The sequence below is a fragment of the Mirounga leonina genome, unplaced genomic scaffold, assembly GCF_011800145.1.
Source record: "Mirounga leonina isolate KUSES-001 unplaced genomic scaffold, KU_Mleo_1.0 Mir_173, whole genome shotgun sequence".
NCBI lineage: Eukaryota > Metazoa > Chordata > Mammalia > Carnivora > Phocidae > Mirounga > Mirounga leonina.
In genome coordinates this window covers 3,153,704-3,172,406 of record NW_023270447.1, presented here as the reverse complement: position 1 = coordinate 3,172,406, position 18,703 = coordinate 3,153,704, and the positions used below count along the sequence as shown (strand labels likewise).

The window sequence follows — 18,703 nt, the reverse complement described above, 5'->3', positions numbered from 1 at the left end:
CCCGGAGCTCAGTGGGACCCTGGGAGAGGGAGAGAGAGGATTTAGAATCTCTGGATAGCAGTCCCTGAGAGAGGAGAAGGGTATGGAGAACAGAGGCAAGGAAAAGAAAAAGGAGCGAGAGACCACTCAGAAGGTGGAGTGTTGAGTGAGTGAGGCTCCGGCATCTCTCACGTCTCCTGCTTCTCCGAGGTCACCAAGGCAGACCAGAGCCACCTCTTGCCAGAGAGGAGAGATGAGCTTCTGAGCGCTCAGTTCGGTGGTATGCACAGCCCAGCCTGGAAGGCCGGCGATTAGAGCCCATCCGGGAGGCTCCAGCAGGAGGCGCCCTCTCCCCCCGTTCCCCCCACACAAAATTGGCAAGCCTGGGCCTGGGCTGGCCATCCCAGGGTCACTGGACTAGGATGGGGGATGGGCCTGTGACAGGAGGTGCCCTGGGTGTCCTCTTTCGGCCCCATGGAGTCCTCTCCCATCCCCCAGTCATCAGGGAACTCTTCCATTCTGGGGAGGGTCCCTCAAACCCCAGGTCCCTCTACGGCCAGTGGGGTCCCAGAGGTGGGGCTGAGGGACGTGGCCTCGGAATCTGTGGCCCTCTTCTTCATGCTCCTGCTGGACTTGATCGCTGTGGCTGGCAATGCTGCTGTGATGGCTGTTATCGCCAAGACCCCCGCCCTCCGAAAATTTGTCTTTGTCTTCCACCTCTGCCTGGTGGACCTGCTGGCCGCCCTGACCCTCATGCCCCTGGCCATGCTCTCCAGCTCTGCCCTCTTTGACCATGACCTCTTCGGGGAGGTCGCCTGCCGCCTCTACTTGTTCCTGAGCATATGCTTCGTTAGCCTGGCCATTCTCTCAGTGTCGGCCATCAATGTGGAGCGCTACTATTACGTTGTCCACCCCATGCGCTACGAGGTGCGCATGACGCTGGGGCTGGTGGCCTCTGTGCTGGTGGGCGTGTGGGTGAAAGCCTTGGCCATGGCTTCTGTGCCGGTGTTGGGAAGGGTCTCCCGGGAGGAGGGAGCTCCCAGCATCCCCCCAGGCTGCTCACTCCAATGGAGCCGCAGTGCCTACTGTCAGCTTTTTGTGGTGGTCTTTGCTGTCCTTTACTTCTTGTTGCCTCTGCTCCTCATCCTTGTGGTCTACTGCAGCATGTTCCGAGTAGCCCGAGTGGCTGCCATGCAGCACGGACCGCTGCCCACATGGATGGAGACACCCCGGCAACGCTCTGAGTCTCTCAGCAGCCGCTCCACTATGGTCACCAGCTCGGGGGCCCCCCAGACCACCCCGCACCGGACGTTCGGGGGAGGGAAGGCTGCAGTGGTCCTCCTGGCCGTGGGGGGACAGTTCCTGCTCTGTTGGTTGCCCTACTTTTCTTTCCACCTCTACGTTGCCCTGAGTGCTCAGCCCATTTCGACTGGGCAGGTGGAGAACGTGGTGACCTGGATCGGCTACTTCTGCTTCACTTCCAACCCGTTCTTTTATGGATGTCTCAACCGGCAGATCCGGGGGGAGCTCAGCAAGCAGTTTGTCTGCTTCTTCAAGCCGGCTCCAGAGGAGGAGCTGAGGCTACCTAGCCGGGAGGGCTCCATTGAGGAGAACTTTCTGCAGTTCCTTCAGGGTACAGGCTGTCCCACGGAGTCCTGGGTTTCCAGACCCCTCCCCAGCCCCAAGCAAGAGACACCTGCTGTGGACTTTCGAATTCCAGGCCAGATAGCTGAAGAGACCTCTGAGTTCCTGGAGCAACAACTCACCAGCGACATCATCATGTCGGACAGCTACCTCCGTCCCGCCCCTTCACCTCGACTAGAATCATGACGGGCTTCTGGCCACTTGGAGGGAGATGGGGCTGGGGCCACTTATGACTGAAGGAACACCTTGTGGGATCACCTGTTCCCGGCTAGCAGGGGCTGGGGCTGGGGTCTCTGCACACAGCTTTTGCTTAGTGTTTTCTGGGTCAGGAACAATGCCAACAGGATGAACGTGTGGCAAAAGCCTTGGACATGGCTATGATCCTTGACTACTGGGGGAGGGAACCTGGTGAGATGGTAATGAGAATAAAGGGTCACGAAGGTGAGATGATTCCTTTCAACCAGCGAACTTTCCATGCCTCAGGAAGCAGAGAGACTCCCTAAGGGTAGGAGTTGGAGGATATAGAGCGGCAGGCCAGGTTTGGAGTTATCCTGGGGATTCTTTAGGATATTTCATTTTTCAGTGTAATTGTCCAGGGCAGTAACTGTACCCAAGCAAGGTAAGAAAATGACCTGTGTCTTCTCCTTTCCTTGTTAGGTTTAAAAAAAACCTAGATAAAGTACAGCTTTATTTGAGTTAATGGATCATTTTCTAGTTTTAGACCTGAGGTTTCCTTAAACTGAGAGGGCCAGCTGGGTATATTCCTCTCCCAAGTTTGGCCAGAAGCAAGGGGAAAAGCAGGGTACAAAGAGGAGAAGGCAGGAGAGCTGACTGCAGCTCTCTCCCACCCTCTGGGAACAGCCCTTCTGTTCTATTTTGCTGTCTTTCTCCTGCACATGGGAGATCTCAGCAAAGGCAAGGATACAACAGGATGGCTCTTTCTCCTTATTTTTTAGAATGAAGGAGTGGAAAGATTGGGGGTTGGGTGGCTGAAGGTGGGGGTTAGCATTTGAATTGCTAAGGTGGGTGGATACAGAGAGGCCAAATAATCACCTTGACCAATAATACTGTAAATCTTTTTTTTTCTTCCTAGGAGTGGCCTCCCTGATCTCTCTCCTCATGGCAGTGACCCACCTCCAGCCCCCTGGACAATCGGGTACAAGAGACTAAGGTTGGGAATGGGAAGGGTGGGGTTTCTATAGTCCATTAAATGCCTCCCTACTCCCATTCATCGCTCTCAAAATTAGCTTCAGTGACAAAGACTTAAATCTCTCTCCTATCTGCAGCCCTGGGCTGGAGAGAGGGCACGGGAGTTGGGTTCAGCTGTTCACTGATTGAGACTGTAGGAACTTGTTGGCTGGTATTGGTGGTGGTATTTGCAAGGGAGGGGAAATAGTTGCAAACTGGACAGGACGCCCATCTGGGATTACCTGTCCATCCACTTCCCTCAGTTGAATCAAGTAACATTCAAGGGTTCAGGCAGGAACAGAGGGCGCTTTGATCTGTATTTGGACAAATTCCTGCCTCATTGAACATTAAAGGGTAAGATGGGCTGGTGGGAGTGGGATAGTTTCCCCTTTGAATGGCCAATAAATACTTATTATAAAAAGTTATACTGATATCAACATTTACTATTTCAGTTCAATTCAGTGCATAATAGTTGAATACCTAGTATTCTATGGGCCCACAGAGTCACTGCCTTTGAGGAGTTCATAGTCTAATTTTATCAGGTCCCTTGTATTTTTACAGAGCATTTATATCTGGTAAAGCACTAAAGAATGTTTGAGAAATATATTGGAGCTCAGTCCACTGCAGTAAAGATACCTACATGGAAGCTTCCTGTGGATTGTGGAAAGTGTGAGGGTTGTAAATGAAATTCTAGTTGAGGAAAAGAATTTATTAACTGAAACTGGGCAAACAGCTTTCCCCTTTAGATGTAGGAAAATTTACAGGTTTGTCTTCCTACCACCAGACTTACTTTAGTCTAGAACCTATTACACTGAGGAAATCCCCTAGATAGGAGAATCTTTCATGATTGAAAAACATGTAATTCTCGCTCTCCTCCCTTTTAAGATAAACTCATGAGGGAGGCATCTCATTCGTAGATAAGGGGGAAAAAACTCTTCTTCAAACATCACGGATCGGCTAGTAGGCCCTAAGTATTGCCAGCAGGTGGCAGTGTGAGTCCAGTGGAAACAGGAAAGGTGCATGCACGGGGGGAGGTGGGGATGGGGAGAAGGAGTGAGGAGAGGGGAGGACAGGAAACATTGCCTGGCAGCCATTTTGTTAATTTATTTTGCCTTTTTCCTGTGACTTTGCCCTCCAACCCTTCCTTCACATACATCAAAAAAGAAAATTTTAAGTGCAAGGATATCTCGAATTCGGGCTGATATTTCCTGACACTGTGATCTCACTGGTGTTTATTACAGAATTTGACATAGGCTGGTTCATTTGCATTTATTTTTCCCTGTCTGAGTGGATCATGAAGGAAATAAAAATTTCTCTTCTATTATGCTGAGAATTCTCCCAACAGTTTCTGCCATGACCACCTTCCAGTTGTTTTCTAGTCACCAGGATTGCTTGCTAAAGTTTGCTATCTTGGCTATGAAGGCTGTTCCTGGACAAAATTTGACCTCTCTAGTGGGCTCAAGAATCAACAGGCTGAGACAACCGACCCGTCAGTTACTTTTCCTGCACCTGGGTGGTGTTGGGGTAACTCTCAAGCCTAGATGAAAACTTTCTGTTGTCAGGTCTCCCCACGTAACATCTTATAGTGGCAGGGTAGAAAAGGGGTGAGTTTGGAGGCAGACATCTACTTACTCACTGTGTGAACTTGGGAAAGATGCTTAATTTCTCTGAGCCTATTTCTTCATCTGTAAGAATGCGGGTAACATTACCTACCTCACAGGGTTGTTGTGAGGATTAAAAGAGATGACCATATGGAAGAACCTAGCCATACCTGGCGAATAGGTATTCAGTAAATATTGGTTTTTCTTCCCTTTCCTCTTGCCCTATCCCCCCATAAGTATTGATTATGGGAAAGCCATCCTTTTTATTCTAACAGTCATTTGAGAATGAGTAGGAGGCTTTTCAAACTTTGAAGAACTGGCATTACTAAGTTATAGTGGATGAAGTTGTTTAAGGTGGTTCTCAAGAAATCCCTCTAATCAATGAAACATCATCATATAGACCTTTCTGTTGGGACCTTATATGCTAAGGTTTAAATTCTATTAGGGAAATAATTTTTAATCCCAGGGAACGGCTTGGGGGACCACAAGAGTTCTCCTCTCTAGAATATATGGTGAGAGTATTTGTGCAGCTATTTGGCAGTAAAGGTAATTCAGGGCCACTTTCACGGGTAGGACCCAGGATTATGAATGAAAAGGCTAGGAGTCTGAGGCTTTCATGGAGGTTTATTTTCAGGTGATGCTAGAGCTGAGAGACAAATCTACTAGAACTTCCCTTTTTGGGTGGTACTACAACAGGAAATTTCAGTAGGGAGATTCACAGGATGCACTGGTTTGTTTTGGGGTGTGGGCCTGAGGTTAACTGATCTTGGTAGGAGTCTGAAGCCCCTAAAGCAGGATCATTTATCCGCGCTAAAACTGGCTTATACTGCAGAAGGGTAGCACGGAAATCTTGTGGAGAACTACACTCTTACCTTTCAGGAAATAGAATATTGGGCGATTTCAGGTGGCCTTTTGTCAACATAGTCGCTGGGCAACTCGTAGGTAACGGCACAAGGAGGGATACATCCTGAGAGCAGGAAGCGGTGGGACAGAGGGGAGGGCAGAAGGGGATGCTAAGGTCCCAGGCGTGGTCGGCCTTACAGATCTCAAGATGTGAAGCGTGGCCGGCCCCAGGCTCTGCTGTTTGTTCCCATCCCGTAGATCGGGCTGAGACAACCCCGGCAGTGTCGTACACTTGCGAAGGGGCTTCGGGTCTCCACAGCCGGAGATCAAAGGGGCTTTCTAACCAGTGAGAAATTCCCAGCAGAAATTCCTGTGCGGGCTGGGGACTCTCATTTGGGAACCCCCAGCCCCCATCCAAAGCCGGCTTGACCTCAGGAGGGCGCCACCAACTGGGGAAGCCAGTCCCTAGTTTTTCTACATTTATCCAAATAAGGCAGCCGAAAAGGAGAAGAGGCACTAAGGTCGAGCCGCGTACCAGGTGCCCGACAAGACATCGCTACTCCGGGAACCACCGCTCGGACTCACAGGTCCTCTCTCCGTACTTCCGCTTTCCATTGCTCCTCCTCTACCCCAGCTGGAGAGTTTTGAGCAGTAACCGCCGTGGGGCGTTGCCGGAAGTGTCGTAAACGCCGGATATCCGGTTTCTTCGGGCGCTCAAGGAGCTGACGGAGTGGGCCGCCGCCCAGCAGTAGACGCTGTCTCAGGCGCCCGAGTCGCAGTTTCCGCGGTGTGTGAGTGAGCCCGGGCTCGGTCCCCTCTCCCGCCGCCGCCATGGGCTGCACGTTGAGCGCCGAGGACAAGGCGGCGGTGGAGCGGAGCAAGATGATCGACCGCAACTTGCGGGAGGACGGAGAGAAAGCGGCCAAAGAAGTGAAGCTTCTGCTACTCGGTGAGGGGCTGGGGGCGGGGCTGGCGGGACTGGCGGGGTGAACGGGAGGGCCTGGGCACTTGGAGCCCTGGGGGGTGGGGGGGGGGTCTGGCCCGGCCGGCTGAAAGGACCCTGGAGGGATCTGGAGGGCGTGACGGGCGTGGGGCGGGGTGTTGGGTTGGTCGCTTAGGCCCCGGAGGGCGTGCTGAGGGGGTGGGGTTTGGGGTTGTAGGAATTGGTCTGGAGGGAGGGTGTGACTCCGTGCTGGAATTGGCGTTTAGTGAAGAGAGCTTGGGAGTGTGGGCAGGAGGACTTTGAGACTGTGTTAGGAATACGCGAAGAGCTCATAAAGGAAGAGCTGATATTAGGGAAGGTTTTACAAGGGGTTGGAGTATGTTGATAGCAAAGAGGACGGGATAGAGTGTGGGGGGCTTGTATAATGGCTTATGAGTTTGGAGCGTGGTGATACTTTGACTAGGATGGAGTTGGGATGCTTGAATGATTAATATAAATAGAGGGGCTGGGACAGAGTGATCACATAAGGACCCTGTCATTTATTATGAAGTGGGCATTTTGAACTGTCGGTAAGGTGGAGGAACCCTGGATTACTCAGGAACGTGAAGGTGTGTGGTTGAGATAATTGACAACAGTTCTCGGATACAAAGGAAAAGAGCTTGGGTGCAGAGGCTGTCTATATTTCCACCTCCTTCTATCATTTTTACTCTCTTAAGGCTTTATAATTCCTTCCCTTGTTTTTGTAAAAGGGAAGGTGGTGTGAGCTGAGGAAATTTAAGGACTGGCTGGTTTGAGGTTTGTGGCAAAAGATGTAGTGGACAATAGATTACATATTGGGAGTTGCTGAATAGTTGCTAGGGATGATGTGCAGTGGGAATGGAGTTACCTTAGGATAAATTATAAGATTGGATACGCTATAAAAGCTGTGACAGACTTCTGGTGAGCTGTCTCTCCAAACTAAAAACATTGACTTCAGAAAGTTACAGTTTATTTTACCCAACACTCGTTTTGAGCAGCTTTTTTTTTTAAGATTTTATTTATTTATTTGACGGAGAGAGACACAGCGAGAGAGGGAACACAAGCAGGGGGAGTGGGAGAGGGAGAAGCAGGGTTCCCGCAGAATAGGGAGCCTGATGTGGGGCTCGATCCCAGGACCCTGGGATCATGACCTGAGCCGAAGGCAGACGCTTAACGGCTGAGCCACCCAGGCGCCCCTTGAGCAGCTTTTAGGTATGGTCAGATGCATTTTACTCAGCATGATTAGTTTAAAGATTTTTGAAACTTTTTTTTTTTTAGATTTTATTTATTTGAGAGAGGGCAAGAGTGAGAGAGAGCATGAGCCGGGTGAAGGGCAGAGGGAGAAGCAGACTCCTCGCTGAGCAGGGAGCCAGATGGCGGGACGTCATCCCAGGTCTCCGTCCCAGGACTCCAGGATCATGACCTAAGCCGAAGGCAGACACTCAGCAGACTGAGCCACCCAGGCACCCCTAGACTGGTTTCTAGAGGCTCAGTAAATCATATAAAGTACCCTGGCATCAGCTTACCAATTAGTTAAGTCACAGTTTCTTTACTATTAGTATTTTCTACGGTTCTGTTAGAGAAGAAAAAGTAGGAGTAATGGTTTCTGTAAGTAACAGAACCTTTTTTTTTGCAGTAGAACTTTTTATTTTTTTTAAAGATTTTATTTATTTTTCAACAGAGAGAGACGGAACACAAGCAGAGGGAGTGGGGGAGGGAGAACCAGCTTCCCGCGGAGCAGGGAGCCCGATGTGGGACTCGATCTCAAGACCCTGGGATCATGACCTGAGCCGAAGGCAGATGCTAAACGACTGAGCCACCCAGGCGCCTTCAGTAGAACTTTTTAAAATAATTAATTTTTGAGGGGCGCCTGGGTGGCTCAGTTGGTTAAGCAACTGCCTTCGGCTCAGGTCATGATCCTGGAGTCCCGGGATCGAGTCCCGCGTCAGGCTCCCTGCTCGGCGAGGAGCCTGCTTCTCCCTCTGACCCTCTCCCCTCTCATGTACTCTCTCTCATTCTCACTCTCTCAAATAAATAAATAAATCTTTAAAAAAAAATTATTAAAAAAAATTAATTTTTGAGAAAAAGAAGTTGCTTTAGGAGAAGTGCCAAGTTTTCATGGTGTAAAGCCCTGGAGGACAGAATGCACCACCATAACCCAAGGCTTACGTTGTACTCCAGGATGTGCTAGGTGCCCATGCTAGTCTCTTCATGTTAACATACTTAGTGGTTTGTAGATTGCAGAAGCCTAGGAACAGCTCTTTGGATGTAGGGGGAAAGTTATGCATTGGAGCTTGAGCTTTTGGTTTGAATACCTGACCTTTCATGACACATGAATTCAGATTGTAATTCTAGACTGCCACTCTCTGTTTAACAGGTATGATTTGTGGATGAGCATGGTCTGTGGCACATAGTAGATGCTTCTTAAATATTTACTAGCATGAACCACCTAATGTTGGACATTGCTCCTTGGGCTCTTTCAGATGTTTAACTTAAACCATAATACTCAAGGCATTAACATCTGTGTTGATTGATTGGTTATGAAATTAAAGGTATATTTTCATCTTCTGTAAATGTTTTGATTTACATTAGCCCATCAGAGATCCCCTCAGGACATTAGCCTATTATAATAACAGTTGTAAACTGTGAGGCTTTCTTCCAAATGGCAGGATTTGGCGGGCAGAATTTAGGCAAGCAAATGTCTGGAAAAATCTTTATTCGGGACTTTATAAATAGTGCATTTAATTAAAAACAAAATTAAACTCATGATGACTTCGCGAACTTCAAAAGCAGTAAGTAAAAATCAAAGTACTAAAACATTTGCTTTTAATTTTTATCAATTTCATTGTTTTAAGTAAGATTTTTTAAATATTCTTGAGCAAGTTAAGTCAACAAATATAAATAGTTGCAGACACAGATGCTCTTGCTTGAACCATATCATAATGCACAGAAGTTGAAGTATTTTCTGTAAACAGAACACACTCATCACAGTATATGGATAACTTTTTTTTTCCCTGTAGAATACCTCCTTTGATGCACATGCAAGTAATTTTTACTTCATCACTGTGAAACTGTCAAACTTAGTCTAAGTTGAGATATATTTGGTTACCTGTGTCTCTCCTGGCACATAGTAGGTGTTCATTAGATATTACTGTGTTTTCTTTTTTGGAGGGATGTAGTTTAGTATAATGAGTAACAACATGAGCTATGAAGTCATACTCTTTCAAATTCTAATTCCCATTTACCATCTGTAACCTTGGGAAAGTTATTTACTCAATTTTGCTCTGCTCCGTTTCCTCATCTTTAAAATGGAGAAAATAGAGGCACTATACGAGTGCTGTGAGCATTAATGATAATAATGTAAAGTGGAATACAGCCTGGCACATAGGATCAGCTCAGTGAATATTAACTATTATTGTTATTATTAAATCAAAAAGAATGTTACAGATTATAGGTACTATAGAAATTAAAATTAAGAAGCCAAGGTGGACAGGGGCACTGGGTGGCTCAGTCGTTAAACTCCTGCCTTCGGCTTGGGTCATGATCCCAGGGTCCTGGGATCAAGCCCCACATCAGGCTCCCTGCTCCGCGGGAACCCTGCTTCTCCCTCTCCCACTCCCTCTGCTTGTGTTCCCTCTCTTGCTGTGTCTCTCTCTGTCAAATAAATAAAAATCTTAAAAAAAAAAAAAGCAGCAGCTAGGGTGGGCAGAATTAGTTAAGGAATACTTAAGTGTTAGAATTTTTTTATCACCTTTGATTTGAGTTTCCTTTAGGTGTGTTATTGGGAAGATCTTGATAATGTCAAATTAATATTTAATCACAATATTATGTAGAAAGACAAAATTATATTATGCAAAGCTTCCCAACCAGAGTGCAGTACATAGGATGGCATACAAGTTGCTGTTTGTAAATTTTTCTGTAGTTTTGAAATTTCATTTTTTTTAATTTTAATTTTTTTTAAAGATTTTTATTTATTTATTTGACAGAGAGTGCAAGAGAGCATGAGCAGGGGGAGCTGCAGAGGGAGAGGGAGAAGCAGGCTCCCTCCTAAGCAGGGAGCCCCTTTGGGGGCCTCAATCCCAGGATCCTGGGATCACGACCTGAGCTGAAGGCAGACACTTAACTTATTGAGGCACCCAGGCGCCCTTACAGTTTTAAAATTTTAAATCATTTTCATAACTTTTTGAAATTTTGCAATGGTTGAAATGATATTTGAACATTTTTAGTATGATTTCTTTAAACTTTGGGAACATGGCAATTGCAAATATTTTATTAGGAAGGTTTATGCCAATTCGTATTTAATATCATTTGTAATACTTTGTATTTTATTTTTCATGTCATAACTTTATGATATAAAGAAAATATACATTATTTTTACTTACTTTTATAAGCCTTACAAATACCATTTTCAGTGTGTGCCATTATGTGACAAAAGTTGGGAAGCACTGGTATAATGAATGGATAAGAGTACTGCTTTCAGAGTCACATAGAAATGAATTCGGTTCCCACCTTTATTTACTAGCTATGAGACCCAGAGCATATAACGTAGTCAATGAATCTTATTTTTCACATATATATGACGGGGATGATGAGGTCTATTTTATAATGTGCAATAAGATAATATATGTAAAATGCTTAGCAAACAAGTATTCAGTTTTGGTAGCTTACGTTATTATGATAATGTCTGTGAAAGCTTATCATTTTAGCTACTTTTTTCAAGGGTGTTTCAGACAAATTTGAAAAAATAATATATTCTTTTCAGAGGTCTTCAAGGAAGTAAATACCACTCTTGTGATACTTATTAAAAGGAATTAAATATTATAATTAGTTTTATAAGTTATTGAATGATTTACTTCTGTGCTGTTTTAGGTTTTTATTTCTTGATAATTCCCCTTAGCAGATCTTGAGAGAACATTATTATACAAAATGAGATTAATGCTTTGTTCTCTAGGATTTTTGTGGTGGTGCTATGGCAAAAATTAAGTTGCATGCAGAGAATTGGAATCCTCTAATTCACTTAAACCTTACACAATTTTACTCACATTTAAATATCTGTATTTACCAGCTAAATATGCTTATTATTGAAAGTTAGTATTTTTGATAGAGAGTTGTAATACTGAACTTTTCCTTTAATTTAGCCCACACTAGCTTCTTAATTTGAATTTTTATGCTACCTGTAATCTATAGCATTCATTTTGCTTTAATAATAACAGTACTACTGTTATTACTACTAACGTAGTACTAATGTAGTACTACTACATTTCTTTTGAGGATGTACCTTGTGTCTGGCAAAAAAAAAAAGAAACTGGCATAAAAAATAGAAATTTACATTTCAAAGATAGGTTTGTTTTTTATATGCACTTAACTGTTCTTTGTGTCTTTTATTTATTTATTTTTTTAAAGATTTTATTTATTTATTTGAAAGAGAGACACAGCCAGAGAGGGAACACAAGCAGGGGGAGAGGGAGAGGGAGAAGCAGGCTCCCCGCAGAGCAGGGAGCCCAATGCGGGGCTTGATCCCAGGACTTTGGGATCATGACCTGAGCTGAAGGCAGACGCTCAACAACTGAGCCACCCAGGTGCCCCTGTGTCTTTTATTTAAATGTATTTATCATCACTTATTCAGTCTGGAAATATGGACCTTTTCAGGAATTACAATACTGTAATATTCTCTAAGTGTGCTAATTCTGAAGTAAGTACAGAGATGACTGTAGAATAGGATCTTAGTACTTAATAGATTTGACAAGGGGTGCCCCAGTGGTTCAGTCAGTTAAGCATCTGCCTTCAGCGCACATCATGATCCCAGGGTCCTGGGATCAAGCCTTGTGTTAGGCTCCCCGCTCAACTGGCAGCCTGCTTCTCCCTCTCTCTCTGCTACTCCCCCTGCTTGAGCTCTCTTGTGCTCTCTCACTCTCTCAAATAAATAAATAAAATCTAAAAAAAAAAAAATAGATTTGACAAGCATGTAACCTTTTAGTCATTCTTGCAACTGTCCATGCTTTGTCTTTCTATGTTTAGTTAGTTTAATTTAGTTTTATTGGGAATGGGGCTTGTCAGGGAAGGTGGGGAGGAAAAGATGCCTTAAGTACTCAGGAACTAGAATATTAGCAGTAAAGACCAAAAAATAAAAATATGGGTCTCATAAGAAGTGTTTAGAGCAGTGGATACTAAATTTGTTCAGGTAACTGAAGTTTGTTTTAAAATCTTGTTTTCTAGTGAAAAGAATATAGTAGACTAGCAGTAATAAAAGTTCTTTGAACTGGTAACTTAATTCCTAAATCCCATGTAGTGTAGGGTTAAAGAGCAAAGATACTGAAAATTGGGGGATTTATCCTAGTCTCTGAGCTTCATTTTCCTTTTTCTGTACAATGAGGTCTGATCTCAGGGGTCTCTTGTCTGTGATGTTAATATTATTAACCAGATTAAATATTTTAGCAGGGTTATAAAGAGGGCTGTTTTTGTGTTGTTATTTCTCTTATTCCTGAGTTTGACTGAAGTTAATGTAATAAAGCTGTTTAGGAGGATGGTTAAAAACCTGAAAGACATAAATTTATGAAGTGCCCATAAAGTAGATGTTTAAGAGAATTTAAAGAGAAGAAACTGTTGTAGTGTTTGATTTTCCCTCCAGTTTTAACTGTCTTGTTTTGGTAAAATTCTTTTTTGGTGTTTAGCAAGTTAGAGTTATCTTTAAGCCTTTCTCTCTCTAGGCTGTTACCTGCTTAGCAGTCATCTCTCATAGCTGTAATTGAAGCTGCTTGAGCTGAATAACATTGTCTTTGGAGCACTGTTTAATTGTCCCAGTTTTGATACAGTGCTCTCTATAAATGAAATAACTTATTTTTCATGTCTTGATATTAGTAAGTTGTAACAGAAATGAATATATCAGATACAAACCAAACAAAGAAGAACCAGAAAGACCAAATTTGTTTGACTTGTACCTGAATAATAGCCTGGTAATCTTAGAAACAAGTTTCAGGAAGGTATAGTCTTTAGTGGATTTCCTTTGATTTTCAAGTTAGACTTGGAAGATACTTTAAAGTTTAATAGGTTTGTTAAGGGCTAGTGGAGACATTAGTGTGTTCATTGTTCCATTACTGTTTCGCTGTTACGGGCCTCTTTGTCACCAAGTCTAATTCACAAATGGGTAAATGTTTTTAATATTGATACAAAAAGACTGAATTTTTTGGCTGATTGTTAGTGTTTTATATCTTGAAAATTTTTTGTTGCTTAACTTTGAAATAGTATTCTAAATTTTTTCTAGTTGCTCTTGTAAATCTACAGCTGTATAGTTAGGGATGTCTCACCATGATTAAGACGTACACTTATTTATTTATTTTTAAAGATTTTATTCATTTATTTGAGAGAGAGAGAACAAGCAGGGGGAGTGGCAGGCAGAGGGAAAAGCAGGCTCCCTCCTGAGCAAGGAGTCCGATGTGGGACTTCATCCCAGGACCCTGGGATCATGACCCGAGCCGAAGGCAGAAGCTTAACGACTGAGCCACCCAGGCATTCCTACACTCTTGTATTTAAGTTGTGCTTGTATCTCCTGCTTTTTTAAAAGATTGTATTAATTTATTCATTTATTTGACAGAGAGCACACACAAGCAGGGGGAGGGGCAGAGGGAGAGGGAGAAACAGACTCCCCACTGAGCAGGGAGCCCAGAGGCTGGGCTCAATCCCAGGATCACGACCCCAGCCAAAGACAGCCACTTAACCAACTGAGCCACCCAGGCGCCCCTCTCCTGCTTTTATTTATGTGGCGTGCTGTTAATAGTTATCACTCTGGTGATATGGGGACCATTTAAATCAGACTTCTTTAAAGTTAATTAGCAAGGTAGCTTGATTCTTGTCATCTTGTAATTTCCTGTAGTAGTTGGATTTTAAAATTAAAATAGTATTCCATTGAACTCTAAGAGCTTATTATGGAAATGGTACAGTGTATTTGGATTTCTGTTTTAGTCATGTATTGATATCCCTAGTTTTTGTACTTTTTTTTTTTTTAAAAAGATTTTATTTATTTATTTGAGAGAGAGAGTGAGAGAGAGAAAGAGCACAAGAGGGGGGAGGGTTAGAGGGAGAAGCAGACTCCCTGCCGAGCAGGGAGCCCGATGCGGGACTCCATCCCGGGACTCCAGGATCATGACCTGAGCCGAAGGCAGTCGCTTAACCAACTGAGCCACCCAGGCGCCCCCTAGTTTTTATACTTTTTTATTAAATGGAGAATGTTGTATGGAAATTTTGCCCAGGACCTTGGAAATTATATTTTATAGATTACTGTAAATTAAAGGATTGTTTTAGAGTGATATACTTTTGATAGAACATTTTCCCCTCTGTTTCTTGAAGTTAGAACATCAGAATTGATAACGTCAAAACAGGGTTCCGTTTGATGTAATGATAAAATCACTACTATGATTTACACAGATAATGTAGTTCTGATGTATGTGTTAGGATAATGCAGTCTTAAACTTTTCATGGAAGTTATTTTAATGTTGAGTTATGTATTTTTGAAAATAAACATTGAATTACTTCAGTTTAATGATATAAATCTCTTTCTCCATTTTTCAGCATTAATAAATCCTCACATATTTTGGTTCATTTCAGGTTGTTAAAAACTAATTTCCTTCCTTCCATCCTCTGCCTTTTTTTTTTTTTTTTTTAAGATTTTATTTATTTGGGAGAGTGCAAGCCCGAGAGATCATGGGGGGTGGGGAAGCAGACTCCCCACTGAGCAGGGAAGCCTGAGGCTCAGGGCTCTATCCCAGGACTGTGACCTGAGCTGGCAGAAGCTTAACCGACTGGGCCACCCAGCCACCTCTCTTCTCTGCCTTTTTTTTTTTTTTTTAAGATTTTATTTATTTGACAGAGACACAGCAAGAGAAGGAACACAAGCAGGGGGAGAGGGAGAAGCAGGCTTTCCGGGGAGCAGGGAGCCCGATGCCGGGCTTGATGCCAGGACCCTGGATCATGACCTGAGCCAAAGGCAGACGCTTAACGACTGAGCCACCTAGGCGCCCTTCTTCTCTGCTTTTAAGAAGAGAAATACATTTCTTACCCTTTTATTTTTGTTATTATGGTAATAACTAAAATCCACATTCACGTCCTCATCAGTGTTTGTAGTTTTTTGAGTTTTTCTAGATTACCTGCAAGGATTTTGTGTGTAAAGATTTTATTTATTTATTTGACAGAGAGCACAAGCAGGAGGAACAGCAGAGGGAGAGGGAGAAGAAGGCTCCCTGCTCAGCATGGGGCTTGATCCCAAGACACCGGGATCATGACCTGAGCCAAAGGCAGACTCTTAACCAACTGAGCCAGCCAGGCACCCTTACAAGTTTTTTTTAATAAACTTTTTATTTTGCAATAATTTCACATTTATAGGAAAGTTGCGGAGATGTATGAACGTAGAGTACCTTTATACGCTTCACCTGGTTTCCCTTAATGTTGACATCTTACATAGCTATGGTACATTTGTCAACACTGCACAATATTGGTACATATCAGTGCACAGTATTGGTGCATTAATGTTAACTAAACTACATACTTTATTTGGATTTCAACAGTTTTTCCACTAATGTTCTTTTTCTGCTTCAGGATCCAATTTAGGACACTGCATTGCATTTAGTCAAGGCTATGTTTTGTTGAGCTTTTTGGTTTTCAGTGTTGCAGTATCCCCAAGGAGGCTCATTTATTAACTTATTTATGATTTGGTATCTCTGATCACCTTTTATGTGCACAGGTACTTTCTTAGCCTGGAGATAAATGAGAGATAGACAAAACTCTTAAGCAGTTAAAGTTGTGGAGATATAGGAGTAAACGGTGGTTAACGTGTGGAATGTGGTTACAGGAGTAGCTGATTTGGGAAGGAGGAAAAAGAAACATGTCAGGGAAGTCCTCCCAGAGGAGGTGACATCTGAGATGGACCTTGAGGGATAAATAGGAACTCTGAAGACAAAGACCAGAGGGAAGTGCATCCAGACAGAGGGAGTAATATGTACAAAGGCTCAGAAATATGAGTGAGCAGATTGTTAGATTTGCCTGGGATAAAGGGTTGGTATAGGAGGAGCATGGGAGATGAGGCTGGAAAGGTGTGCAGGGGATTTGGAGAGGTTTTTTGTTTTTTTTTTAAGATTTTATTTTTATGTATTTGACAGAGAGATAACGAGAGCAGGAACACAAGCAAGGGGAGTGGGAGAGGGAGAAGCAGGCTTCCCGCCGAGCAGGGAGCTTGATGTGGGGCTCGATCCCAAGACCCTGGGATCATGACCTGAGCCGAAGGCAGGCGCTTAACGACTGAGCCACCCAGGCGCCCCTGGAGAGTGTGGATTTGAATTTTTAGTAGCTGTCTTTTAAGTCATATTTTATTTTATAGATAGAGATAAATATGGATGTAATTTGGGGGAGATCATTTAGGGACTTTGCATTCTCCTCCCTCATTCCACTACTAATTTATGCTGTCACAAAAGGTTAGTAAAAGTAAATACATATATGAACCCCAAACTTTTGAGTTTTGACTTACAGCACCGATGAACATTTATATGATAAGGGAAGTTGAAATTGTAGGAATCCTTATGATCTGGAAACTGAGTTTATAATGTTTTGCTATTTGTGGATTTTTAAAATGTGGTATTTGCATTTGATAAATAGATGTGTAGACAAGTGCTGTATGCTGCCATCAGTGTTTGGGAGACTTAGGTAGGGATATGATTCTAACATTTTTAAGTGTAAAATTTGGGGATATATGGGTTTTGGTGAACGGATGTAACGTTACAATTAACTTTGGAGGACATCTCCATTACGTATAAAAATTTATTTGTATGGGTTAAAACTGAGTATTTAACATTTCTTCTTTTTTTTTTTTTAAAAAGATTTTATTTATTTGACAGAGACACAGCGAGAGGGGGAACACAAGCAGGGGGAGTGGGAGAGGGAGAAGCAGGCTTCCCACTGAGCAGGGAGCCCTATGCGGTGCTCGATCCCAGGACCCTGGGATCATGGGATCATGACCTGAGCCGAAGGCAGACGCTTAACGACTGAGCCACCCAGGAGCCCCTTTTACAGTTCTATTCACAAGAAAATTTTGAGGCAGTGGTAGAATGAAATACACCTTTGTAAAAATAGTTTTCAGTCATGTCCGATGTACGTACCATATAATTTAGCGTTAGCACAAAAATGGCTATTTGTTGCCCTGCTTTTAAAGAAATAAAAGGAAACTTACTCACCAGGGCCCAAAATTAGAACATTGAGGCAGCCAGAGGATAATCCCTCTCCTTGCTCACAAATAACTGCTCCCTTAAGCATTCTTTTTATATTCCACAAAAGTGAAGAAGAAACCCCACTCTCCTTCTTAGTTGGCCAGTTGCCCAAAGAGAACACATGATCCTTAGCAACACTCAAGTTACCTTTTTCATATTCTCAAGTGATAACATTTTGAGGAGAGCTATGTGGCTAAGTGAGCTGCTCTTTTTTTCCCCCCCCCTTTAATCCAGGATTTCACACACTGTGATCTTGCAGTTTAGGATGACCTTTTCTGTATTTTCTAGTGCAGATTCCTCAGCTAATCTGATTGGTTTTATTCATCTTTTGGAGCTCAATCTGATTGGTTTTATTCATCTTTTGGAGCTCGTTCACACAGGGTGTAGGCCCTCTGTAAGCCTATGACTGGGTGATTCCTGCGTCAGGTATTTACCCCTGATCCAATCACAGAGAGGGGCATGACTCAGTCATGTAGGCGATTGCCCACTGAGGAAGCTAAGTAGGGATTTCTCTAGGGGTTATAGGTAGGCATATATTCTGAAACTATGTTTAATGTATCAGTTAAGGGTTTTTATGTTTTGTTTTGTTTTTAAAGATTTTGTTTATTAGGGAGAGAGAAAGAGAGAGAACCAGAGCACTAGCTGGGGGAGGGCAGAGGGAGAAGCAGATTGCTGGCTAACCACAGAGCCCACACAGGAACCCAAGATCACGACCTGAGCTGAAGTCAGATGCTTAACTGACTGAGCCACCCAGGCACCCCTATATCAGTTAAGTTTTATCAAAACTTCTTATATGTGCTTTAAGCCTTTTTGGTTGTTAGTATGTGATTGCTTTCCAGAAAAATCTTTTTCAGGGCGCCTAGATGGCTCAGTCTGTTAAGCATCCAGCTCTTGATTTTGGCTCAGGTCATGATCTCAAAGTTGTGAGATCCAGCCCCAAGTCAGGCTCCATGCTGGTCCTGGAGCCTGCTTGAGATTCTCTCTCCCTCTCCAAAGGAAAAAAAAATCTTTTTCACAGAAGAGATCCATTATCTCTGTCCCAATCACAATGTACTGCCATTTTTTACCTTTAATATATTCATGCATTTATTCATTCACTGAACAAGTATTTGAGTACTGTGTTTTTTGCACTCTTTTAGGTGCTGGGATACAGGATGTTCAGGACGGATTTGTAGCAGTTTATTTCACTGAAGTGGATGGTGGGTGCAAGGGAGCTGGGGCAGGGTTTGAGAAGTTTA

At 43.5% G+C, this 18,703-nt stretch overlaps 2 protein-coding genes across 2 annotated transcripts in view; both read left to right on the top strand.

Annotated features, from left to right (window-relative positions):
* Window positions 1-438: 438 nt before the first annotated feature.
* Window positions 439-1,809, top strand: GPR61 (G protein-coupled receptor 61). Its single transcript, XM_035020128.1, has one exon. The coding sequence runs from the start codon at window positions 454-456 to the stop codon at window positions 1,807-1,809; it is 1,356 nt and encodes a 451-aa protein (XP_034876019.1). The 5' UTR covers window positions 439-453.
* Window positions 1,810-5,963: 4,154 nt separating this feature from the next.
* GNAI3 (G protein subunit alpha i3) overlaps window positions 5,964-18,703 on the top strand; it is a 48,332-nt gene continuing 35,592 nt past the window's right edge. The window contains exon 1 of the mRNA XM_035017833.1: window positions 5,964-6,204. Within this exon, the coding sequence (XP_034873724.1) occupies window positions 6,087-6,204 (118 nt within the window). The 5' untranslated portion in view covers window positions 5,964-6,086. The remainder of the gene's footprint in view (window positions 6,205-18,703) is intronic.